This window comes from Pelecanus crispus, chromosome 6 (assembly GCF_030463565.1).
Source record: "Pelecanus crispus isolate bPelCri1 chromosome 6, bPelCri1.pri, whole genome shotgun sequence".
NCBI lineage: Eukaryota > Metazoa > Chordata > Aves > Pelecaniformes > Pelecanidae > Pelecanus > Pelecanus crispus.
In genome coordinates, this window is record NC_134648.1 from 10241135 (window position 1) to 10268060 (window position 26926).

General features: G+C 39.2%; 1 protein-coding gene across 1 annotated transcript in view; it reads left to right on the plus strand.

Annotated features, from left to right (window-relative positions):
• KIAA1549L (KIAA1549 like) overlaps window positions 1-26926 on the plus strand; it is a 74183-nt gene that overhangs the window by 35373 nt on the left and 11884 nt on the right. Inside the window, exons 14-17 of the mRNA XM_075712400.1 lie at window positions 9347-9525; window positions 11165-11382; window positions 16089-16218; window positions 21720-22067. Of these exons, the coding sequence (XP_075568515.1) occupies window positions 9347-9525; window positions 11165-11382; window positions 16089-16218; window positions 21720-22067 (875 nt within the window). The remainder of the gene's footprint in view (window positions 1-9346; window positions 9526-11164; window positions 11383-16088; window positions 16219-21719; window positions 22068-26926) is intronic.

Consider the following 26926-nt stretch of genomic DNA (forward strand, 5'->3'; position numbering starts at 1 on the left):
TTCTAGAACATACACGTGCCACTTAAAGAAACCTTTCAATGTAGTATAAGGGAATACTGACCCTTTATTTTAAATCTTAATTTCATTTTAATTCTAGCTTTAACTTTATTCGATAACAATAACTAAACACTTTTCAAATTATGTGGAAAACTAGTAACTGCTGTATTTACATGTTTATTTTACCTTCTCTCTTCTGTATTCTGAAAAAAAAAAGCCTGAATAATGTTTTGTTTAATATGGTCAAGGCACTCCTTGTTAGGAACAGCAAAGGAGCTAAATGATTTCTAGGAAAATATCTTTAGTGTATAATCCATTCATAGTATGGTTACTTGTCATTTGTTCCTACCACATGCTGGCAGCAAGATCTTGAGCTTCTGCGGCAGAAAGGAAAAGCTGGGTTTGCCTGTTTAAAAAGTAATATTATAGCATATATACAAAATAAGAAATAGATGGGCTGTTTCCATCTGACTATTCTGGCTTTGAAGGAATCTGTGCATGAAACACCTTTTCTGCAGAGCCCTCCTTCTAGTAGAGACTTCAGTTACTTGTAGAGGAACTTCCTTCACTCAACTGCCATGGGCCTACAAAGGGTCGCCTGGTAGTTTCCAGGCACAGATATGAAGGGGAATAAATACGTTGTTTCCTAGTAAAGAGATGAGGACTTTTTGGCTGTAGGCATATCTTTTAAGATGTTTAAGAGAGTTTCCTGACACAACCTTTTCAGAACAGCTTCTGAGAAGGAAGATGTGGCCAAGGGAAATGGCCTCCCTCTTCCCAGAATTATGGGGCTGGCCCCACATTTATTTTTATATGCATGTGCAGATGTGTTTTTGACTTTTGAGTTGTATGATCCCAAATGCCTACTGAAGTTGAAATTAAAAAACAAAAATCGAGGCACCCATTGCTTTTCATAGTGGAACTTACGCTTTGTTCCCCAGTGCTATGATTACAAACACTGCTGTCATCTTGGATATTTTGTTCTTTTTGCAGGGTTTTATCTTTATCCGGCATGATCAGCATCAATAGAATGTGTTGGCTGGCTTTCCTTCCGGTTTAAGAAAGAAGCTGCTTTTCCCCTAGTTGCTTGTCTGAACCTGCTCCAGCTCTCTAGCTGGTTGTAGGCTGATGCCTCTAATGCGCATGTCAGCAAAAGCAGCAGCATATTTTCTTCTCTGAAAAGCAGCATCTTAAAACTGGAATGAATCCCTTGATGGTCACATGTTTGATTTGGGGACTCCAAGTTAGAATGGCTCATTAGTTGCCATAGTTACAGACCAATTTTAGATTCTATTTCTCGCTGACATTTAGTTACATGGAAAAATGACAGCATTGGATGTTACCTCAGTATATAAACTCTATATGGCTTGTATCAAAATTGACTCCAAATGGAGTGTGTCAAGGCTGAGAGTGAACAATATGAAATCACCACAGACTGACAGGCTTGGCTTAAGGACCTGATGCTTTGGAGGATCAGAAGAGCTCTTTAGCTGGGCCTTATTTCTACAGAAAACATGAATAAAATATCTATTCATATTACAATAGTGATAAATTTTGGTAAGTAATGGCATTTTTTTTCCTTTTGTTTTTCTTGGTAAACATTTATTAGTATTCTAATAGGAAGCTTCCTTTCTAAAAGTTGATGAGTTGGCCTTTCATTTCCTTTGGGCACTTAAAAAACAAAAGAAAAAGAAAAAAAAAGAAAAATAATTAAACCCTGTTTTTTAAAAGTGCCCAACTGCATATGTTAGAGGAGTCTGAGATGAAAGAATCAGCCGAGAGAGGTACTGGCAATTTCTGAGACAGGTTTCTAAGAGAGTGTGGAAGAGAATAACAGGATATTAGCACTTTCATCTATCATTTTATCAGGCCTAACATCATTCAGGCAGAAGCAAATGGCTGAACCCACATGCACTTAAAGAACTACAGTAGCCTACAATAAAAAGTTTTCTTTCATCAGCTCCTCACAAAATGAAGCCAGAGAAAGTTTATACAGGTCGTTTTTCCAAACTTTGAGTGCCTGATCTTGCAGCCTTCCCATTAGCATCTTTGTGAGGTGTGATTGCTTGTTTGTTTTGAGAAAAATGAAAGCTTTAGTTTGCTAGCAGTTCTTAATGAAGCATGTGACTCCATACCTTTTGGGCTGAGGACTTGTATAGTTCAGCCCAGTTTTGTACTTGAACCTCATCATCACAAAAGGACACACGTCACAGGTGAATATTTGCAAAAGGTCAGACTTGTGTAAGAAATCTTCCTTTCCTCCTCCAAGGAATCCCATCTGGAGCACTTCTTCTCATCTTCCAAGCATTTAGACATTGTCTTTGAAAATTGATGCAACTTTTCAGAAGCAGTTCAGTCAGGGGGCTCACTCCTTTTTTTAAATATCAGTCTCTAAGAAAAGAATATAATTTTCTGTCCAGGCAGAAGCTGTCATATAAATTTTTAATTCTTTTTTCCTTCTGTTCTTTGTAGGGATATCTGAAAATCAGGTGTCTGCAGGAACAAAGTACTGGGGAGGAAAACTTGGCTGTATTATTGACTTAGCTAAAATCAAAGGGATTTTTGGATGTAACTCAGCCAAGCTATGATACACACTGCCTCTTTATTCTATGGAAGTGTGGGCCACCAGTTTTCACACTGTCTGATGTGGCAGCTCAGTGTCAGAGCCAGCTTTTCTGAATTTCTGAGCAGTTGTCTGTAGTGACTCAAATGAAAATGAAATATGGCAACAACAATTGAATCCACTAGCAGCGATGTAGCTGTCTGCTTTGACACAGGGTTAGCTGGAGGATCTGGTGTATCCCAGCAAACATCCAGCACCCTTCATCTGCCTTTTCTGTGCTGGGTGGGGTAAAATACAAAGGGCTTCATCTCACTAAATGTCGGTCCTTTAAAGTTGTCTTCCTAATCTGACCTAGCCAGGTAGGCTCTCTAGTGACTCCAGAGGGTCACAGCTAACTGGGACAGATCTCTGCTCGGGAGGTACTCGCCTTTCTCTTTCCAGCATGGAAGGAACTCAGACAGCTGCATTACAGCATATGCACAGATTTGAAGTGAGATGATTCTCTTTCATGATGCCTGTCTCTCTGAAAGGCTGAGAAATCAGAGTGCTAGGAAGAATTTATGGTGTAGAGAGAGGAGTCTATTCATCATTCATTCCCTCATCCTGAAGCATTAGCTTCATTTGCCGCAGAAAAAGTGTTAGTGGGGATCCTTATCTAACTCTTCCCGCCCCCCCCAGTAAACTTACAGGCTTTTCTGGAGTAATTTCCTTACATTTAACCATAGTGCAGGAAAAAAGAAACAAACCAAAACAAAATCCGCTCGTTTGCCTGAAATCCCTCATATTGGCACCAGTTACTATTTTCCTTGAGCATCCCAGAAGCTTTACACGTTGATTCTTCTTTTTTTTTTTTCCCCTCCAAAGATTTCAGCTTGTGTGACATAGCCTAATATTTCCCCATACTGTTTTCATTTCTTCCACTACTTTTTTTTTTTGGTGTTTTTTTTTAAATATAGAGAGCGCTGTGACCCTGCTAGCATCCTGCTGGTGACAGTGAACCCTTTGTTTCTTCAGATGTAGCCAATACCATTTCCCATTGCTTTCTCCACTTGGTTTTGGTTTGCAAGAGGCAGCCAAGTGTTATAACCTGTTCTGTGGACTTCTGAGCCATGTTTCTGAGCCTCTTCACACTCCTACAAAAGCAAAAGGTGCCACTGCTCCACCACGTCCTTCTCTGGAGAGAGAGTGGGAGAACAAGAAGCACCTCTGAATTGACTATAGCACGTGACTGGGGCCACCCAGGTGCTGTATTCACAGGTGTGGTAGAACATGCATACGTAAGTGGAAAATACCTTCTGTTTGACCTCTTTTAGGTCAGCACGGCTAACCCAGCTTGTCTTTTTTTTTCTTTTTGAGCCAGTCTTTTTGATTGCTTTTCTCATGGCAAGAAAATACCTTATCCTATGTTGCTAAGGTGCATGTTGCAGCAGACTTCTGAAGGAACTGGGATCTGCAGGTGGTTGTGCAATTAAGTATTTCTTAATTCATGTCTGCCTTCCCCTCCAGATGAGCTTTACTCTGCCACTAATTGAGTCTGACAGCAGCTCTCATCCAAGCAGCAGTGTGAAGAGCCTGTAGATGTTCATGCCATCAGATTCAGTGGCAGTCTGTATGGTTGTGATCTTTCACTAATATGTCAGCATTGAAGAAGACAAATGCATGATTTTATTGTGCAAACAGAAAACTATTTCTGCAAAGCTTTTTAAAATTCATAAAGCACTACTTCCTTAAAGAAGTGGCTTCTGTTATAGGTTCTCATGCCTTTCCTGTCTTCTTGGTATAGTCACCATCCTTGTCAGTTAAATAATCTTTTCTAATTATTGAACATGCCTAGGATGGTATTACAGCAGTGCCAGCCAAGAAAAGGGGCTGATGGATTCTCTACAAACATTATGAAATACATAGTCTCTTGTTGAAAGACTTTGATATTTAAACAGATGAGGCAGATGTGGTTGGAGGAGAAGACATAAGCACAGAGAGATAGATACCTGCTTCTGCTTATAAGGACAAGAAACCTTCATAAAAAGTGCACGAAGCGAGCAGCTAATAGACGACTAGACACCCCGTGAATACAGTTTCATAAAAAACTTTCAAATGTCAGCTTAGAGATCTCAGATGACCTGCTCGTGTAACTCCTATTTCAGGATCCCAAGCAAACCCAGGACTGCAACACCTCAGATGCGTGGCCTGGCATTTAGCAGACTTTGCCTATGAGAAAATAATATCCAGGAGGAACAGTCCTTCCATTAGTCTGTAAGCTGTCTGCTTCTCTGAAAAGATAATATTTGTGCTGTTCATGAAAGGCTTAGAATCGCACTCACAGTTGGGTGTATTTTGGAAAGGGGTGTGTGTGTGTACAGAAGTATGTTTTCTGTTACGCTGCAGTATCTTATAGAGGGGTATTTCAGTCCTGAATAGGTTCAGATACCGATGTTAGGAAACTTGTATTTTACTCAGGCTTATAAACTCATTCAGAAGCATACATTTCTTTATTGCTAAGAGCTCTTGTTCACACCCTTCTGGAGATAGTCAGCTGACAAATTGAATGATTTAGATGATGCAGAAAAATTCTGACTTTTTTTCTATATAGAGATATTTTTTCTAAAATGAAAATTATTTCCCCATTATTAATTTATATTCAGGAGTCAGGATTTCTGTTTGAAATACTCATACACAGGCTCTTTCCTAAGGAGATAGTCTTTTAGGTCTGTTGCATAGTTTGCTCTTTGTCAAACTTATGATTTTCATTTAATATAATCTATTTACTTTCCTATTATTTTAAGCCCTTCCATTATTCAGAGAATTCATTGCACGCTATAGGTGTGGCTATAATGTTTGCATCCCCTTTGTACAAAATAAATCTTTGAAAATTTGTCATGCTGCATTGAATAACATAAGAAAAGGCAGAGCACGTCTACCTGCTTGCAAATATTTCCCATGTTTTGGCCTCATGTGTTTTTCTCCACCTATGTCATTCTTTTTCTGAGGACTTCCAAAATCAGCCAGATGGTTGCTTCTGAGCAGGACAGCGTATATCTTTGTTTCAAGTATTTTGCTGTAAGGTTACCTGATCCGCAGGTAATTTAGATTGCCTTACTTTTTTTTTTTTTTTTTATTTTTTTTTTTTATTACAGGTAAGAATCTCAGTCCTTCTTTTCTTCCTTCCAACATATTTTGATTTGGGACAGGGGAGGAAAGACAAGGTGGAGGGAAAGAGAGAGGAGAGAAGAAATCTTGTATGGCCTTCATGTTGAAGTCTTAGGCTGACAAAAGTATAACTTTTATTTTTTTATATATAAAATAATAACTAAATAAAAATAGACTATTCCACCTGTCTTTGTTTCTTAATCGTTCAGAGCTACAGTTCCACAGCCCTTTTTTCACTGGCTGGAGGACCAGGACCAGTGGCACGAGTGGGTAGCACCACCTGCTGGCATCGCCAGCTGGAAATAGTGTAGAGCTGCACCCAAATTGGAGGCTAGCATCCCTGCAGCAGCTTTAATCTAGCAGATCTTGCATACTAATAGCTGCAGTGATGTGGAGATAAAGCTTCAGCGATGGTCCTGCTCTTCAAAAACCCATTGCCACGCTGATCTTCACTGCAACTGGCACTCAACCTGAATAAATGATTGCTTTGGATATATGTACTTCAGTCACAGGAAGATTAGGAGGAGTAATTCAATCTCAGTGGATCATGTAGCATGAGATATCTAGCACAAGATGTTTCAGAGATGGGAAATTACTGTTAAGTAGGTGATTAAGTCAGTTTTGTGCCCTTTTCTGCTGCGGAGCTTCTAAGTCTTGCTATGCCTGCACACAGACCGTGCAAGCAAGTGTAGAACAATGAATCCATAAAAGTGTTGGTACGCATCTGTTTAAAAACAGAAGTTAAAAGCATCACTTTAAATCTGTGTTGCTAATGGTAATAAGCAAGTGTGCTTATTGCGAGTGGCTATAAAGAACAACTGGGCAGTTTCCTGTGCCCGTTGGTCGCTTGCCCAGCTGAGGCGTTCGGATGGGTGGGCTGGCCCGGGGCAGGGACACACGGCAGAAATAAACACTCCAGGACTCCCACTTTTCTCTGAGCTCCCTTTGGTTTGTTTTTTAAAGTTTAGAGGTTGCTGTGGTTCAATTGGGTTATAAACGTGTGCTGTAAATTCTCTCAGAAAGGGATGGATAGGAGCAAATATTAAAATTCCCACAGTACTTGCAGTACTGTGCACTCCCGTGTACTTCATGCAGGAGATGTGCTTACACATGAGAGGGCTGATATACTGAGGGTGCTCTTTGGTGTTAACGTACCACAGCAGAAGTAGCTGTTGTCTGTGATTCCTGATTCTCTTTACCCTTAATTTTTCTTTTCTTTAATGAGTCTTTGAACCAGAGGAATTCTGTTTAATTAAGCAAAAGTCTTGGTTTCTGATCCTGAAATGAGGTCTGAGGAGATAACCCATGCGTCTGTAGCTAGTCATGCTCTCTGGGGGTGCCTGGAGATCACTGCTGAGGTCTCAGCAAGTGCAGTCCTTCTGAAACACTGGGGCGGAAACACAGCTGCACTTCTTGGTACTTTCTGCTTGAAGTACGGTACACAGAGGATGTCTGCATATAATCACTTTTTGCAAGTTGATGCTTAGCCAGGGTTTTCGGGCATGCCTGGCTCAGGCAAATGCTGAGACAGGCAGCTGAGGGAAATGATTCCACAACTTCTTGATATGTGGACCACTGATGAGATAACTATCCAGGCTCACCTGAGCTGTAATCATCATGGGAGACCACCTTTGTCAGTGAAAAATATAATTCAGACAAACTTTCTCTGTCTTGGAGATAGTGGTGTCACAACAGAGATGCCCTGTTAGGGTAGCATGGAAGTTTCAGTGGTGAATTACAGACAGCACCCATCTTCCAGAACTGCATCTGGTGACTTACGTGAGAATTGAACTGATTCAAAATGCCCCAAGGGAAGAGCATCCATGCTTCACTTTTATACTCACTGTAATGTAAATGCCCTCCTTTTCAAGTGCAGTCTGTGACAGGCAAGTATCTCTTCATTCATCTGATTCTGCTGGTGTGGTGTCCTCGCAGCGTGGTCATCAGTGGGAGCCTGGCAGTTAATTTCAGTGAGCTAGGCTTGTCATCCACTTGCTCCACTGAGAGCATACAAATTCAGAGTGTTTGAGCAACCCCAGGAGGGATGAGGGGATTTCAGACCCACTAAATACTCCTCTATCATATTTGGACAGTTCTGTGGAGCCACAGAGACAATATTTAATGACAGAGTGATTTAACCCACCTATTTCTCAAAAGCTCAAGTAGTGTCAACTCCAGTCCACACTGAGTACAGACAGAAAGATAATAAGCTTACTCAGTGCGTTCATATTTTATGTTACCACTGTCAAATATTTTCTTACCAAAAATCATTGGCTGTCTAAACTGCTGAGTTTATACAAGTCCATTGTAATTTGCGCAGTGATTAAATATTAAAACAGAGTGTATTTTCAGAGGAAATAAATTTAGAGGAGACCACTTTGTTCTTTAGTAGAGGATCTCTGCTCCTGTCAGTTAGGAGATGGAGCAAACATTCTTCCCTCTAATAGCATAATTATTAAAAAATGTTTGCAAGAATCTCTTTGCAGAATTTGTGCTCACACTTAAAGGTTTAAGAGCCAACAGCTGACAAGGTGATGCTGGTTTACAAACAAAATTTGGAGGAGAAAGGGACCAATTGTATGTGAAAGAGTTATCCATTTATACAGAAATCTAAACCTAAAGAACACAGAGCACATCATTAATCTAAACCTTTTTAGCAAGACCTGTTGCGACAGGACAAGGAATAATGGATTTAAACTAAAGAAGAACAGATTTAGACTGGATGTAAGGAAAAAATTTTTTACAGTGAGGGTGGTGAAGCACTGGAACAGGTTGCCCAGAGAGGTGGTGGAGGCCCCATCCCTAGAAACATTCCAGGTCAGGTTGGACGGGGCTATGAGCAACCTGATCCAGTTAAAGCTGTCCCTGCTCACGGCAGGGGGGTTGGGCTAGGTGATCTCTAAAGGTCCCTTCCAACCCAAAGCATTCTATGATTCTAAAGATGCTTTGCCATGCCATTTAATTTTAAAGATTTTCAGAAGCCTTCTCCTGTCTCTTAAGAAATGGATTAACTTGACAGCCACCTGAGGTACTGCTTTGCAAAGCAAAAAAAATAACATAAACTTGGACACCATCAGTTTCTTAAGCATGTTTTAACACACAACAGTAATGCTTTCATTTTAACGGATGGCATTTTTTGCATTAATAACTTTTGCTAAAATCAGTAAGTTTATTTTTCAAATTTTGAGAATGTCCATGCTCTTGCAGTATAAGACACAACAAAAGCTGCAATCTTGGGTTAGATCAGGTGTAACTACTGATGCCTTGGAACGTGGAGACTTGTGAGTGTGTGCACGCATATAACAACTTTTCCATGGGAAACGTAGGAAAAGGTGTACTTTGACTTTCATTGTCATTTTCATACAATTTTCTGTGTCATTCTTTTTCTCCTTTTTTTTTCCATCTTATTAGCACAGATTGGAAATCAACCTTCTTTGGGGGAGTGCCAGATAATCCTTTGAATACGTAATGTTATCTGTAATCTAATGGGATTTTTTTCCAGTGTAAAGGTCTCCCAGGTCTGCTCCTTGAGTGTACTGAGCACATCATTAATCTAAAGCATGTGCTTGCTGAATTTCACCTTAAACATGCAGTAAAAATGTCTGTGTCTTTATGCTGAATAAGTTTGATGTGCTTTAGTGCCTGTAAGTGATGAGGAAGAAGGAGGCATTCTCTTTGATAACATTGCCAAATCTGCCATTGACCCCTTCGACACCTCTTCTGGATCGGTACAGCTGATAGCTATCAAACCTGTGGCATTACCTGCTGTTCATGCTGCATCAGATAGGAGCCAGGAATCTGCCATCATTAATGGAGAGGTAAGGACTGTCTGATAATGTCTCCAGCTGTTTCCTTGGCTATATCCACAGGTGGAACAATCTTAAGCCTGTTAGAATTGAGGACTGGTAGGAGCTTTTCACCCTGATGCTATATAAAGTTCCATTAGCATTGTGGGCTCGGAAGTCTGAGAATTTAAGATCTACGATTTTGCAGTGCACCTGTGAATGCATGTGACCTTGGAAGAGGCAATTGTCTATATTCCTACCTTCTCAATATCCTTCTCTCCTACCATATTAGTTTTAACAAGATGAGTAATAAAGGCAGAGAGCAGAATAAGATCTTTGTCTACATTAATTCTGTGGCTGAACATAGAAATGTATATAGATCATCTGGGTCCCAAGCTGATCTTTCTATACTGAGCAATACATCTCATTCAGAGCAAGAAGGGGTGGAACAGGACCATGGCCTTGCTCAGTGTGCACTCCAGCCTGTGCACAGAGGGTGCAGTTGTTGCCTGGGAACAAAGTGGAATGGCACAAGTGTCTGATCCAGGTGCTGGCCAAAACCCATGCTTTGGCTCCAACACTTGTATAATTATTCATGGGTTTATGTAGATTTAGTCAAGGCTGGTCCATTTACAAAGGACTGAGGCTTTTATGTAGTTGTTAAACATGATGGGGACAAGCCAGAGAGGTGTCCTGTTTGCAAACTCTCACTTCAGCAGTCATTTAAAGATCAGCCAGAATCTCCCTGATGCTGTTTAAATGCAACAGGGAGGGCTGCTGCCAGGGACACAGTAAAAGACAGTGTCATCAGGCTTCCTGTGTGGGTCTGGATTAGAGCAGTCTGTTGTGCTCCATTTTGTACTTGTATTTTAAGCCCTGATGTGCCATGTAGTTTCCAAACTCAGAGAAAGGCTTATTTAGATTTCAGCATCTATTTTCTGTAAGTCAACGGGATGGCACTCCCAGTGCTGTGTGCTTTCTTGTACATACATTTCTTGAAATTTGTGAGAAGACTGTAGAATTTGACTCTGGAAGCACAAAGCCCAACTAAATCGCTCATTTCCATGTAACTGACAATTTGAAGCAGGAGGGAGATTTCCTCAATACTTAGGAGCATCCATGGGACCTGACCTGTACCAGGTCAGGCCAAATACCCATTTATTTAAGGATCGTGACTCTGACAGGGGCCCGTAACAGATTTGTAAGGAAGCATATAAATAAGAGGAACATACGATGTTATTTCACCAGAATTCTTCCCTAGCCACCAGTGATGACTTATTTAAGGTTTTGTGTAGTGAGGGGTGATGTCTCTGTACTTATGGGACCCTAGAAGAGTTTTCATTGGTGAGTTCTCCTCATGGTGCCCAAAAGCAAACATGGCGTTGGGTCACGACAATTGGCTACCATCATTGGTGTTTTTCTTCAGTGGGTGTATCTGAGTCACTGTTGTGATGGTACATAGTTTTTAGGCTAAAATTATTTAACCATCTGCCAAGCCATAAAAATGCAGCGACTCTGTTCACTTGCAGTTCTTCTCTGCTTACAGATGGCACGGTGTGGTACAAAAAGCGCTCTGTAAAATGACACATGCAGCGCATCAAACATGCTCCAACAATACCGTTTGGAAGTAGCCAGCCCAGCATCATCCTTTAAACGCCTTTTTGCCTTTTAGGTGAACAAGGCTTTGAAGCAGAAGTCCGATATAGAACATTACCGCAACAAGCTGCGCTTGAAAGCCAAAAGGAAGGGGTACTATGATTTCCCACAGGTTGATAGCAACAAGGGGCTGACAGAGAGAAAAAGGATGTATGAAAAAAACCAGAAAGAACTTGACCATATTTTGGATCCAGATGCAGATATCTCGTCTCCGTTTGCTGAGCCTAAGAACAGGTGAGACTTTTTATATGCAGTTCTTCATCTGGGAGGAAAGTTGATGTCCAGGGGTTGTAGCGAATCAAAGGTGCTGTTCTCAGTGAGCCAACTGTTTGCTGTATAGTCATCTGGTCCCTTCTGCTTTATGAAGAAAGTTCATATGGCCCATGATTATTTATGAAAGTATGTTATGTGGTTAAAAAGAAAGAAATGGAAAGACAAAAAATAAGGGAAGGGACTGTTGCAAGTTCTTGTGAGTCATTTTCCAATTAAGGTAAATAGAAAAAGTGGTAGCAATTTTTTTGTAATACTGAGAGTGGACTTAAGCCAGGAAGTTAGCATCTGAATTCATTCTTTTCCAAAGTTCAGTGGTGGTGTTTCATTATTTTTATCTGAATATAACTACTGCAGTAGGCATGAGACAACACAACCAGTATGTTGTCCATGTATTTCAGTAGGTCCTGCAGGGCTGGTGTCTGTAAGGATGTGTGTGTACCTATGATTGGTGATCTTCCTGTGCCTTTAACAGAAAAAGTCATAATTTGCTTATCTCTGACGTGAAGTTGGCATATTGTATAACAGTACTAATGTTTGATTAACACTTCACTGTCTCTTGAAGATGGCACACCAGTAGTGTTCATCTCCCCATTTTAGAAACGAGGGGGGAATGTCCATGCTTATTCTGCCTGAGCCTACTGTGGGTGGGTGGGTGGAACTGCTCCATTGCTGGTGCTCTCTGAAGCACAAATTGACACATTGAAAAGATGAGATCACACCAGTCCTACCCCAGGAATGGCTTAGTATGCAGATTCCTCTTCCTTAGGGGTGCTGGAGGTGTGAAGGATTTTAAGAGAGTGCATTTGCCATTGCACCTAGCACCATGAGGACTCGGGTTCTTACTGTAATCAGGGACCCACAGCAGTTGATCCATAAGAGGAAAAGGGATACTGAAGCACAGTTCCTCTAGAAATGATCTCATGCCTGGAGGTGCAATCTTGCATCCCAAAGTTTTCCTATGAGCATAAATCATGACTGCAATCAAAGCATTGGTGGTGACACAGTCTTTGCACATGGTGCAATTTCAGCAATTACCCTTGGGGCACAGAGATGAAAAAGACTGTAGTGGGAAGTATAACAGCAGCATTGGCTCAGAACCTGGGCAAAAACTGAGATCAGATGAAATTCTACAGGTCTAGAGTTAAATGACTGAGGGATACTGCCCTTGATGGGCCATTTCCCAGGGTTGCACCGGTCAACGAAGAAAAAGATACTGACTTACCTGTATGTTATGTCCTTGCTGGAGGGTCTGGGGCATCATTTCCTTGTACAATTTTCCAGCGACGGAGGAATAACTTGCTCTAAATGCACAGAAAAGGTGAGGTACTGAACCCTCAGTACACAGGAGTCCTGCTCGGTCTGCACAGTCTGTCCAGAAGACATAAATGAAACAGTAGAAATGTTGATATGACTACGTGCTGTACATATAGTGAAGGACTGAGGCATTACTTTGGATAGTTATTATGTGTCACATGCAATGTAGGAAATGTTTAAAACATTACACATGAAGCTTTAATGCTAACCATCTGCTTTTTGTTAAATATACTGATGTTTGTGTGTTCACATGCCAATGTGCTGAAAGGTCCCGGAATGCATTTTTTCTGCATGCTTTCTAATGAGTTGTATAAACCTGTCATAGTCTATCTGAGATAGTGATCACTGACATGATCTAAACTGCTTGAAGGTAGGTATACTGCTGTAGAGGAATGATTTCATTGCGTAGCTGAACCATAAAAGGCTGACTGCTGGATTTACTTGTTAAATATATAGTCTTTATCCCTACATAGGAAGAGAGAAGAACCATTTCTGATGCACTTTCTGTAAAGACACAAAGCATTTAGACAAATTCACAGAGGTTGCAGATGTTTGCTAACAAACCAATTCCAAAGCCTACACTAAAATTTCCAGACTAAGACCTGGAACTGAACTCAATATGCTGCAACACACATGACAGCATTATTGTCTTCATTTTTCTAACTAAAAATAAGATGGCTAAAATGGCATACTGCTGGAGGAAAGCCTTGAATAGTACTGCAAGGTAATGGGCATTTTGGTTCTTGATAAATGAATCAATACAATTGTATTTCCATAATGAAATAAAATTGCTTTTAAAGCAATCTAGGTTAGCATAAAATTGAAAAGATTTGATTTCTAACTTTTTCTGCTTCATATTATTGTTTGTATCATATTTACAGCAATTAAAAACTGAAAAATTGATTTTTTTTTTTTTTTTTAAATAATATCACTTAGGATTATGTGAAAAATTTCAAAGTTTCTAGGGAAAAGGTCTATTCCCCTCCTTCCTGTTTTGTGTATATTCCACTAACTTAAATCACATTATTACAGCATTTCCAAATTATATCAGAAAATAAAGATGTAGTTGATTACATTATTCAAGATCACCTTTACATTTTGGATTTGTTTTAAATTGCATTTAAAAGTGATTTACAAAACATCACCACTAAATAATTTGATCTGTTCAAGAACAAACAGCTTTGTGCTCTTAGTACCTTTGAGTCTTCTGTACCATAAAATTCATGTTTTAAAATGTTCCAGTTGTGTTCCCAGAAGGCACTTGCTAACCTATTTGAATGCCAGTTGTTAGCGTTCATACCTCCTTTCTCATTAGTAAAACTTTCTTAAATGAGCTAATTGGCAATCTCAAGGCAATTTTGAAAAGCCTACTGATGATACGCACTATTCTGGGTTTTTCTTTAATAGTTTGTAATCAGGTCAAGAATCTGCATGTATTAGAGAGCTGTATATTTGAGTACCTTAGAAAATATATCACAACTGCATCAACTAAGTATTTATGGACCTATTGTAAAATGTGTGTGAAATTTTAGAGACCTTTAATGTACGAACATAAATATTGTCCGATCTGATTAGCCTTAGCATAACCTAGTTCCCCCATGTTTTCTGGTAATACCGACAGTATACTCTTGGAAGAAACAAGATAAGGCACTTTAATTTATTCAATAACATATTTATAGGGGAAATTTATTCCAAAACCTCTGCTTGTCTTCTGCGTTGGCAGTGCATTTGGGACTTTCAAACGTGTGCACGGAGATTTGTGATTAAAAGTCACACAGAAGTTTTTGAAAGTTGCCTTAAAATTAAGTACATGCTTGAGTACTTAGTTTAATCGGAAGTGTGAAATTGGTATTTTTTTGTCCTACCTTTTATCTTATCTGATCATGTAAATGTCTGTCTGGATTTCTGCAAACCAGTTTCTGCTGCTCTAGTCTGTCAAGGCAAAAAGTTCTGTTAACCATATCTGTAATATCTGAAGAATTTTCTTCTTATCAGCAAGTTCATTTGGACTGTGTTGTCATTTCATTTCATTGATGGTTCTTAAGAGGTTATGAAGTATTTGTAGTTGCTGAATGGAACAGAGGCTACTTAACGTGGTTTCCTCTTATGTCACATACAGAAATGGTCCTAGGCTTTTCAATATCTCAAATATTGTAGTAGGTCCATTTGTAATCAGTTTAGGCAGTCTCAAACATTTAAAACTCTGGAGACCTTATTTTTACCCCACTTACTAACTCAAATAGAGCTCTCAGCCACAGGCTCACTTTAATGCAAGCGTTTTTTGCCCTTCAATCAAATCTTAGTATGGGATTTCTTTTTCTCTCATGTTACCTGGCAAGCACAGGAGAATGATGGAAAAGTCACTGAAGCGTTCTCCCTTCAGTAGTCCCCTTTCAACTTTCTGCTTTCAAATCTTCAAGAAAATGACTAATGGCCAGATACACTATGAGAACAGCATCTCCTAAACTTTTTTGGTTTAGATGTAGGCTTCTTAAAAGATACAGCTTGATGAAGCATGAACTTCCTGTATCATGATTTGTCAACCACCACTGAAGAGCTTCTGTACAGATATGTTCTGTATCTTACAGAGAAATGCTATATTTGTTTTTGTATATCCAATGATGAGGAAAGAAATAGTTGCATTGGAAAGTTTACAGGATATTTGGGGTATTGAGTTATATGCTGTCTTTCTAGTACTTTTGCTTCCCCTTGCTTCTGAGCACACAGTGGTGAAAACTCAGTGCTTAGGGATGCCTTTGCCCGGGTGCTGCTCAGAGCTGTGCTGGAAGAGGTTTAATCCCAGGGAGTACAGCTCTCTGATAAAGGTGTGGCCAGTTACCAAACTGGCTGTTTAAAAACCATCATCTTGCAAGCTGTTCCCTCCCACTCCTGTCTCTCTTCCTGTTCACTTTGCTGGGTGTTTGTTTCAGTGGAGCGTTATTCTGCTTCTCTCTTGTTGCTCAGGATCAGCAACCAAATCCTCTGCTCCCCATATGAGTGTGTGGGAGGTCCTATTATTTTTTGATAGTAGCACCTATTTATTTTTTTTTATGAATTTGAATCATATCAGCTGAGGTTAAAACATATGGGACATATTTCATCTGATAAGCTCCCATATATGATGTCTATGTATTTTACGTAACTTTCTTTTCTTTAACAGTAAACAAAATTAATGATCTCTTAATAACATTACTGATTTCTAGCACTTCCATATACATAGAAAGAATATCCTATAATAAAGTGACATTTTTATGAACGTCATCATTTTAGAATAAAGGTAAGTATTGAAAACAGCTGCCTGTCATTTTTTGTTTTCTTTTCATTTTACTGTTTTCTTGTTTCATGTTTTCTAGGCAACCAGTGAAGAACGCAGTATACAGAAGCAGGCAATCTTTGAACAGTCCTAGCCCAGGAGAAACTGAGATGGATCTTCTTGTGACTCGAGAAAGACCTAGACGTGGAATCCGTAACAGTGGATATGATGTAAGTTTAGCAGATATAGGCAGTGAAATTTGCTCAGCAAAGTCTTAACTTACTCCTAAACCCAGGAAATTATTGATAAGCTACAAGCCAGAGTGCCATTGGGTATTTAACGTTACAGTACATTATGTATACTCAGCATCCTGAAAAAGGCTCGGGATACTCAGAACACAGACTCTTTCATGTACTTTATAGCTGTACATCATTCTACAGTCTGAAATGGAAACAGAACATTTGCCCTGAAACTCATTATTTGCCAAGTATTAGATTTTGAATTTAGGTACTTCTTCCAAGTATGCAGCCACTTAAATGATACTGAGCTTATTTTCATTGCAATTAAAATCCTCTGTTCTGTACCCCTGATGCTGCTTTCTTGATTGAGGAGAATGGACAACCAACTTCTGGGAATTTCACTTAAGTCCAGATGTCAGTGTTTTGTGGAAATCCCCTATGAACAGATATTGTCCTCTTACTACGTCAGAACTGGGAGAGTTTGGATAGCTAAATGTCAAAACCAGCCAGAGGAGATGCTGATTTATGGTCCAAGGAACTCACGTGGCCAACACAAGGCTAGATGAGTTGTCTTGTGCAGTCTGACCATACACTGGGTGCAAGTTGACGCTTTGTGCACCCAGAATGAGGATAAAAATAGTCCCCATGCTGTGGTAATGTAGAATTTTTCAATCCTTCACCATGTGTACAAAATGCTGTAGCTCAGCCATCCCTGAAGATCAGTCCCTGGAAAAAGTCTAAACCACTCTGAAACCACCAGTTCTTCTGGTGGTTGTTCATCCTCTAAACTCTGTAGATGACAAGCATTTTCTGTGGGGCTTAATTGTCAACTCTCTCAGCTGCCAGGGATGTGTTTTTAGCAAGGTGAAGGAATGTACCAAGGTCAGGGGAATGTGTTCAGGGAAGTTTAAATCTTTTTCAGAATTCTTCAGGGCATGTTGTAGGTGTCAGATTTCTTAAATGATTTCCTGCATTTGGACACTTCCCATCAGATCGCATGAGTCATGTTGTGCCATGTAAGTGGGATGACTGTTTCACTGCTTTCTGAGGCATTAGAATACATTGCTGTAGCCTGGAAAAAAAACGGTATAACCTGTTAAAATAGGTTTTATATTTTGCAAAAAGACATATATACTTTTTTTACCCTACTTAAATGTTTCCTTTATTATTGGAGCTTTCTTAGATAATAAAAACCTTGTCAAGCCAGCCTTCCTTCAGTATCTTGAAAAATATACGTTTCAAGAAAGCAAGAGGTTTTTTAATATGCTAATAAAAGGTAGTTTTCCATAGGCGATATCTTCCTGAAATGAATGCTGAAAACGTTCTGGGAGCAGGCATGGCCTCCTGCTATTAGTTCAAAATTAATATGCTGTAAATAGCAGAAGATTTTTAAAATATATTTTAATATATTGTGTATACTATTTGTAAAATATATTTTAAAGAAAATTTGTTGAAAACCTTGAAAGTAGATTAATGAGCTTATGCAGATTCTGAAATGTCCTAAAAGTAATGAAGTCAGATCTGTGCGCATCACATACAAGTTTGCTTTCGCCTTTCTTTTAAGGTTGCAGTTGGGCGAGCTGTCCACGGCACAGTCTTGTTTTACTGATAAGTTACATAAAATTCCTTTTGCCTGATGTGCTGCAGATTCACTGCAGTGTACCTCTTCTAACTCTGAATGTATTTCCAGTCTGAAAGCAGAAAAATGCCAGGGGAAAATTGGACAGGTTATTGAAATTTAGTTCCCGAGTCTGAGCTTGCAGTGTGGGCTGGTTTCCCTCGCTCCTGTTTTGAGGTTCCTCAGAGCTGTGCTGAGTGTCTGACAGGCTTGGTCTCCCAGGATACCCACGGGTGGGCTCTAATGTCTATATTTATGCATTAAATTCACATGGATCTCACCAGTGGTGCAACTAAACACCTCTGTAAACCTGACCCCTGAAAATGGGTGAAAAGGGGCTCTGAAAAAGGGCTGGTTTGTATGCTGAACCTTGTGTCCTTTTTTATCTAGTAACATCTTGTACCTTTTTTAACATCCACTTTGTCATTCTAAAGTTTCCATCTTCTTCGGACTCCTGCTAACCTCTTCCTCCCAGGTTATTTGGCAACAAGTCCTACCAACGAATGGTGAAATTTGTCTTTCATAAGCAGTTCCAAATGATCAAATCAATGAAGCAAATAGCCCCTATTATCTTCAAATCATGAGATTCTTTTTACAGATTAGCAAGTTGCTTTCTATTTCGTTTGAGCTGTTACCAGTATGCCCATGTTATTTGTTGAACTTTATCTTCCCAACCATGAGAAATGTTGCTTTTTTTTTTTTTAAGAAAAGAGACTAAGATTCCCCAGATTCTTGAAGAAGACTCCTTAAAGACTGCTAGACTGATATGCACAACCAAATCCTGAGAGTTTAAGATCTGTCTGATTCTGCCTTGTCCTTTAAATAGGAAAGGGAAGTAAGAGCTGAGAAATCTGTGATTCCATATTATTGGGTTTTTTTTAATATGGTTACCCTTTCTAATACTTCAATTATGGTTTTCTAAAAATATTTCATTCCTTATAATGATATTTTTTGTGATATTTCTCTGAACTGTGGTTCTGTTTGTCAGAGCTAAAAACTGGTCAGGATATGAGGTCAATAGTCACATACGTGTCCATATAGTATATGTAGGTTTTTGTATTCTTTTGGAGCGTACATTCTACTGTTTGATGTTCCGAGTATATAATTTACCTTTATAGCATCTTTTATAAATGGATTATTATTGAACAGTACCTATCTTTCAATTTTAAATAATCCCAGCAGGGTTTAATATCATCACCTAGCAAGTAGATTAAGGAGACTTCATTAACATGTTTATTATTTCCAACACGTTCACAGACAATGGTTAGTACAGCAAATGCTATAATGAAAGAGTCTAGAACCTCTAGACTGCTAGTGAGCTTTATACTAGGGCTAGAAAATATTTAGGCTGGTTTTGGTGTAAAAGGAAGAAAACGACCTTATTGTACATATCTGAGAGATCAATATATAAAAGAATTTACTGGTATAATTTTATTGATATAGTTAAATTAAAGCAACTCCTCAAAAAGCCTATGCATTAGTGTTCACATGAAGAATTTTACTGATATAGTTGCAGCAGCAGAGTTATGCCAGAAATGCATAAAGTCTGTCTCTCAGTACAGGACTTTCTTTTCCTTCTTCATGTAATTCCAGTTCTTTGTATTGTATAGTAGTGGTGTATGAACAGTATCTGGATTTTTATAATGGTTACATATAATGGGTTAATGTTAACATATAACGTTAACATATAATGGCATCTATTTGTGATACTTACACATTTCAATTGATAGGAAAGCAAATGACATACATCAGAAAGTGATAGGATGAATTGAAATAAATTTTAAAACTTGAGGAAAAGTAATGGTCACCAGTCTCCTCCAAAATCTTCATGCCAACTTTTATATTGCTAAATCAAAGCTGACTTAATGTTGACTGCTAATATGCATCCTTTATTCATACGATATATTTTAGATATTCTATAGAGGTCTAATGGCTTCACCAAGGCGGTTTGTAGTAGAGAACCTGATTTACTTCAGCATTGGGTACTAGTAGGTCTCTTGTGGGATTCCATTCACTGACTTTTTTACAGTCATGAGGAAATAGTAGAGCCATGGTTATTAATCACCCAGCTGGGACAGTATGATTTCAGAGACTCTTTGGTTGCACTTGTACATACAAACTACCATTGCATTTTATAGTCAGGCTTCTAAAATGTACCTGATTTTTATTTACCCTACCTTGTAACAACACGGATAACAGTGGAATCAAAATGCAGGAAGAAAATGAAGGGAAACCATTTAGTTGAAGACTTCCTACAAAGTTTTTCAGTTTAATATAACTTTGTGATGTTACATTGTTCCTCCCCCAATCTGACGTATGTACCACTTAGGAAGCCTAAAGCTGGGTTTGTGGTTTTGAATTTGGATAATATACCATATAAATATAAATGTATAAATTACGGTTAAATTCCAATATTCAAGTGATTAATTATTGTCTTCATTTTCCTTCTTTTTTTATTGCTGTGTTGTCATTAAATACAAAAGAAAGCTTTATTTGTAACAGCTAAGACAGAAAACAAAATTGAGATCTTGTATTTAAATTTATTGTCAGTTTTTAGGCTAACCATGTAACTCTTCCCTGAATGGCTGATAACAGAAGAAAGTCAGTTTGATATGTGACTCTGCAGATAAAGAAATATGTACTGTGATTGTCCTGTAATATATATGACCATACATACATTGCAAAAGGTTGAGGCACAGTTGCTTATCTAGTCAGGTATATAGAAAGCTATTGCACTATCACATGGGAAAAAAGTATGCCACAGCAGGAGCTACAGAGCACTCAAATAAATTATCAGGGCATGGCTGGAATTTTTAAGAACATCCTCTTGTATTCTTTTATTTGTGGCTATTTTAAATGCTAACACAATTCTAACCATATGCTATATATAGAAGGAGGTACATATCCTATTCTTCATTCCAGTTATCCTAGCATCTTGAATTTATTTTACTGATATTTAAAGAATTAGAAATCGGTTGCTTTTTCAGATTGCCTGTTTAACATGCATTTTTTTAAAACTATAGCCTGTAAAACTAATCTTACAGAAGATAGATGAAGTTAGGTATTTCACTGTCAAGTTCTTATAATATAATGGTTTTTTTCCATCTTGGAGTTACAGACAAAACAATCAGGGGGTGATTTCTATTTGTATTTATCCGTACAGAAGGAATTACCCTAGGAATAACCCTTCAAGTTAAGCTGCAGGAGTACTATCTGCTTGTTAGCGTACGTGTTTCATTCACTGTTCCCACGTTAGTGTTGGATAAATTTCTGTGTAACTACTATTCGGTGACTAGGTAAGATGACTGAGCTGGGTCAGGATATTTTCTGCAAGGGACAGGACCTAGTTTGTGGTGTCGTTGTTAGTGGTCCTCACTGGGTTAGAAAGTTCAGGTAAATTCCTAAACTTAATTATTCTGAAATCTTAACGTGTGAGAATGGACAAAAGAATCTCAGTCCCTGTAGCTGTAACAAGCAGTCCCTTGTAAGGGGTCCTTCACAGTGATGGTACTATTTAGGGAGCCTTGCTCCTCCTGGCACAGTTGTACTCCCATTGATACTAACAACTAAGAAAAGAATTTAAACATTAATTCTAATTGTTTTTAAGTGCATCATTAACAATTTAATCTGCTACAGAGTGTCCCTGCTAGTTTTCGCAGCAAACAATGGAGGATATAAGCAGGTCTTTGAGTCCCTGGCTATTATACTTGCCTGCATCATATTACTCCTTTCCAATACTTGTCATGCATCCATATTGTCACAATTCCTGACTTTGTATATGTTACATCTGTGTTTGAGAATGTTTTCTGTGAAGCAGCACATATATTGTCTTGTAAAGCTTTTTACGTATACGCGCTTTTATTCCATCCAACAGACTGAGCCTGAAATTATAGAAGAAACAAATGTTGACCGTGTCAACGAGCCTCGGAGTTACACCAGGTCCCGTCAGGCCAAAGGCCACTCGGAGACCTCAACTTTAAGTTCTCAGCCCTCCATTGATGAGGTTCGACAGCAGATGCATATGCTTTTGGAAGAGGCTTTCAGCCTGGCCTCTGCGGGCCACGGAGGACAGAGCAGGCAGGAGGCGTACAGCTCAGCACCGCACTTGCCCTACTCGGAGGTTGTGACCAGTGCTCCTGGTACCATGACCCGACCTAGAGGGGGGGTACAGTGGGTACCCACTTACAGACCAGAAATGTATCAGTACAGTTTACCAAGACCAGTAAGTGAAACTTCTCTTTAGTAATATCATAAAGATATTTCTACTCTGAGACACATTTTTTAAAAATGGAGCCCCATTTACATGCTTAACACCAGATGTAAAGCCATGCTTACAGTAAATAAGTACAGCTAGTGGGGTGTACGTATGTATGCTTACCCATGCCCATCTCTTGCATGAAGACTCTTAGTACCTGTTTTAGCAGCAAGGTTGTCTTGTCTAAATGGTGCTTGAAAGAATGGGCTGCACTAAGCTGCAGGCTGTTCAATGGATCAAGAACTTGTTTGCATGTCTCCTCCTATTCACTGAACGGACATTAGGAAGCAACCTGGTTTTGTAGACCAGCTACGTAGGCAGCTGTGTATGGAACATTCAACACTTCTGCATGAGGTCCATCAGTAAAGAACATCATTGCAAGAGAGGGAACCAAGTGTAATAATCAGAGTAACCTGAAATGTGGGCTCTTATTGACAATCTTGCAGTTATAGCTATTGACTTGGGACTCTAGAGGTGGTTTAATTCCACAGGTTTCTTGGTTGACCTTATGTAAGGTGCTCTTTATCCCTCATTTTCTAGCCTCAAATCATAGCTAACATGTCCTTACCGCGCAAAAGTAATAAATAAATTAAGAACTGAAATCCACGGATGGACATTGTTAATGGAATTTTGTAGGTATCTAGACAGCAGTCGCAGCAGCACTGTGCACGCCATCGGCATGTTAAACCATCCCTGCATTCCCACACATGGTATTGTGAAACTGAACAAAATATTTTCCTTCTCATATGTCAGGTACAAATGTAAACAAGAGTTGACTGCTTTCAGATGAGAAATAGCCCATCTATCAATATGAGTGTAAGAAGCTGTTCCTTTTAAGGCTTTTTTTGGTCAGAAATTAATATTTTTTTGAAAGAATGCTTTTCAAATGGAGTCCCTTACTCTGGCTAGAATAAGACAATAATGCAGAAAAATGTCCTCAGTTCAAAATAACTATTACTATTACTTCCTTCCCTGACAGTAAAAAAATACATTAAGGGATGCTACTGCTTCAACTATTCTGAACATATTTGAAAGCCAATGGCACTGCCTGCAAAGTTTCACACTGGTGCTATTTAAATCATGCTAAAGGTTATTTCTGGCACTTTGAAATTGGTCTGATGAACATCATACATATAATCGTATTTTATGGTTAGAATTCGATTACAAGCTTTAGAGACAGCTAATGGGTAGTCAAATTACTTTGACACTTCAGAGAGTCTTTCTAAAATGAAATTAAAAATATTATATGGTGACAGATTTTTTTAAAAAATCTAATAGCCATACTTGTTTGGTGAATGCTTCACTATTTTCTTTATAATACTCATTACCCTTCTAAATCACCTGCATGTTTAGGACCTTTAAGCCTTTGCTTATCTTTCTGGCATTTTGAAGATAGTGTTAAAAAGTTCCCTGAAAATAATTGATCACCGCAGATTTGGACAGGCACAGGCTGCTGGACTTTGCATAAAGGCTGTTAATTCATAGTCTTGTGCACATTAGTTTCACAAATACGAGCTACAAGCCATTTACTGGTTTGTTCTCAAATGGGGATGGAGGATTGCAATTGAAAATATCCAGCTGAGACATGTGTGGGAAGTGACCTGTGGTAGGGAAACCATGGAAGAATTACTGCTCTCAGCACCTTAGCAGCTGTTTGCCTGCCCAGGACACCTCTGTTCAGCAGCTCTGGGGGAGATGCTGCAAAGGGGAGCCCTCAGGAGTGGGTTGGCCGACACGTAGAGAGGTTGTCTGGGGTGAGCGAGCAGCCTCCGGCAGCTTTGAGGATGAGAGGTATCTGAGCACTGGGATGTTTGTTATACAGGGGAGGATGCAAACCAACAATTATTTATTTTTGCCCTTTCTTAAAATTCAGTTCTTAGTGGTAATTAAGTGTCAACATTAACAATGCTATTGTTCAAAATCTGGATTCGAAAGCATTTTGCCTGCTTAGATTGAACAAATGGAGACTGCATTTACTGTTGGGTGTCTATATACAATGCAAGTGTAAAGATCTTCAGCCCATCACTCTCTTCCGAGATCTGGCTCTTCACAGTCCAGTTACACTAGACTGTCAGCTTTTTACAAGATCCCACAAACTTTCCAGTAACGTCAGTGCAATTTTAAGTTTTAGTATTGCAAAGGTGTTTCAGAGGTGATACAAGTACCATGTAAGATTTCTAGCATGGATGTTCTCTACCTTTATAAAGCACAAATGGTAAACAGACTGAGGAAAACCAGAAAAAATCTGCATGCAAACGTCCATCTCAGAGTTCCCCTCTGTGCCATATGCTTTCAGGGAACAAGAGCCACTCTTCAAGTCTATATTTCTTCAGATCTCCTCCAAGTTATGGATCTGTGATTTTTTGCAGTCAACTTCTTGGCTAGTCCCATCATCAAAAAGTTGTGTATCTCTCCATAGCCTGCATGCATCTTCTTTTTCCTTTTTCTTTTTCCTTTTGAGGCCTTCTGTGGGTTTTTTTTATATGCTAGCATTAATACCTAGATTCTCTGTAGCTCTTGTGAGGGAATGCCTGCCTGTCAAACTGCTCATGGGTGACCTGTGATAACAGGATTCCTTCATCTGGGGCTCGTGCCTTCTCCTGGCAGAGAAAAGCTAGTAAAATGCAAACTCTTAGTGTGGTTCTGGAGCCTCCAAAAATGGGATAAGCAACACTTGGCTGGGTTCTTGTCATCCAGCTGGTATACTACAACTGGAGGATGGAGTTATAGCGTCAAGTGTATAACACAAGCCTGACCGCCAGCGTTGTACCTCAGCAGATCAGGTCACTGCTTTGGAAATTCGTGCAGCTGAGTCGAGCAGATAGCTACGGCCGGGGAAAAAAACACTCTTTATTACAAGGCTGGACCAGTTCCCATGTCTCCTCTTTAGTGCTCTGGAAAGAGGAGTGAGAGTAACAGAGCTCTGGGTCCCAAGGTGAGACCTAGCACTGTATGACAAGCACTGATGGACAGACTTGCAGGCTGAGTGAATGGTAATGTGTCCAAGTCCTCAGAGCTTCTCTTCATTTAAGAGAGGTAAAGAGAGAGTATTTTACCAAAGTTCATCCACTTTCAATAACAGTTACTAAACTAAGTATAAAACAGGACACCTAGCAAAGCAAAACCAAATTCAGCTGAAATCAGTAAGTTTGCATTATTCCTGGATTGCAATTTAATAATCAAATTGGTTAAATCATTCAATGAGTGAATAAAGACTGCCCTTTTAATTCCTATGGTGAGATGTAAGGAGATGGATATTTCTGTAATTAGAAGGCAACAGTGAATAATTTCACCCAAGACAAATACATCTGTAAGCTGGAGGTAGTGAAAATATTTTAATACTGCAACCAGGGAAATATAGCCTTAAAGCTAGTTGAAAAGTTTCTCCTTTAGGCTTTAGTTATTGTGTGCTGGTTTAACTTTTCTTTCCTGCATCCTGACAGGCAGTACCTTAGACTATTGTGGGTTGTAGAAGACACTGGTGCAGGTGTCTGCCGGTGGCTGGACTTCATCTTCCAGAGGGTTGTGTTGTATGTCTCCTGGGCCCAAAGGCTGAAGTTTCTCTGCTAAACTGCACTTAATACTTTTTAAAATTCTTCAGTGGCTTGCTTTTTAAATCATCAGTGTTTTAGCCACCACAGACTCCTTCACTGGCATTACTTCCTGAAAGGGTGGTGTGGGGTCTGCAGTCTGGTACCTGTGCAGTCTGTCCCGAATCTCAAATTTGATTATTTCTGCCACTGATTGTTATAACCTTTGTATTATGCAAGTCCTCATTTTTTAACAAAATAAGAGTTTGGAATGTTTCTCTCTTTAAGTTGGTTTTTGGTTTGGTTTTTTTTTTTTTTTGTGAACAACAAAAGTGATGCAACATTTTTTTTTGTAAAGGATAAACTCATTTTGAAGAATAAAATTAGGCAAATTTTCTGTGAAATCAGAAGTTACTTCTTTTTTTTTTCTGATTGGATTTACAACAGTGTACGAATTTCAGTGAAGTGACTTTATTTCTACAATCATGCCAGTGAGCCTAGAACCTAAGGGCTCACCTAAATCTATAACACACAGGCCTCTTTAGTAAAACTTTGGTTTAATTTAGCCTCTAAACATTTTTTTTCCAATTATGTGTTGCACGTAGGAAAACACTAATCCCCTGACCCACGGGAGAAATTATAGAAATTTTACTGGAGTTCCCTCTCACAACACTTTTGGTGTCTCTGGAAGGTCAGCACAAAGAGGACTGATGCTGTCCCCCAGGACAGACTGTTCCTTGGCATGGGGTAGCAGATCTTGTAACAGGATTTTTCACTTTAATAGCATTTCCTCTGGCCAGCTATTAGCAAAATATTGCCATTACTCAAAATTGTTCATCTCCTATGTAAGCAGCAAAATAAGTGCTTCGGGTTTCTATTTTTTCCTCAAAATTTTTGGTGCAAGCCACAGCATGTTTGTGAACTGTTCTTTGTGATCCTTTAAAAGGCCTCCTTTGATGTGCATATGCCAAAGCACATCCACTAACACACAAGAGAAACCCCAAATCTACCTCTCTATCTCTGTCTACCCTGTTACCTGTTATACTGAAACAGTATCTGGAGTTACCAACGACTCTGAAACATTAGCTCATGTGCTGTTCCTTTAAAATAGGGGGGAAAAAACCCAAGAATTTCATACTTGGTACAAATGCATGCTGAGACCAATATGTGGAACGAAAGGCTTGTTGAGCCAGAAGGAAATGTTCGGTTCAGCCTGTGAGCGCACTGCCAGCTTTTCAGAAGCAGGAGAGGCATTACAGACCATTTCAAGTCCAGTGCTATTAGGAGAAATCTAAT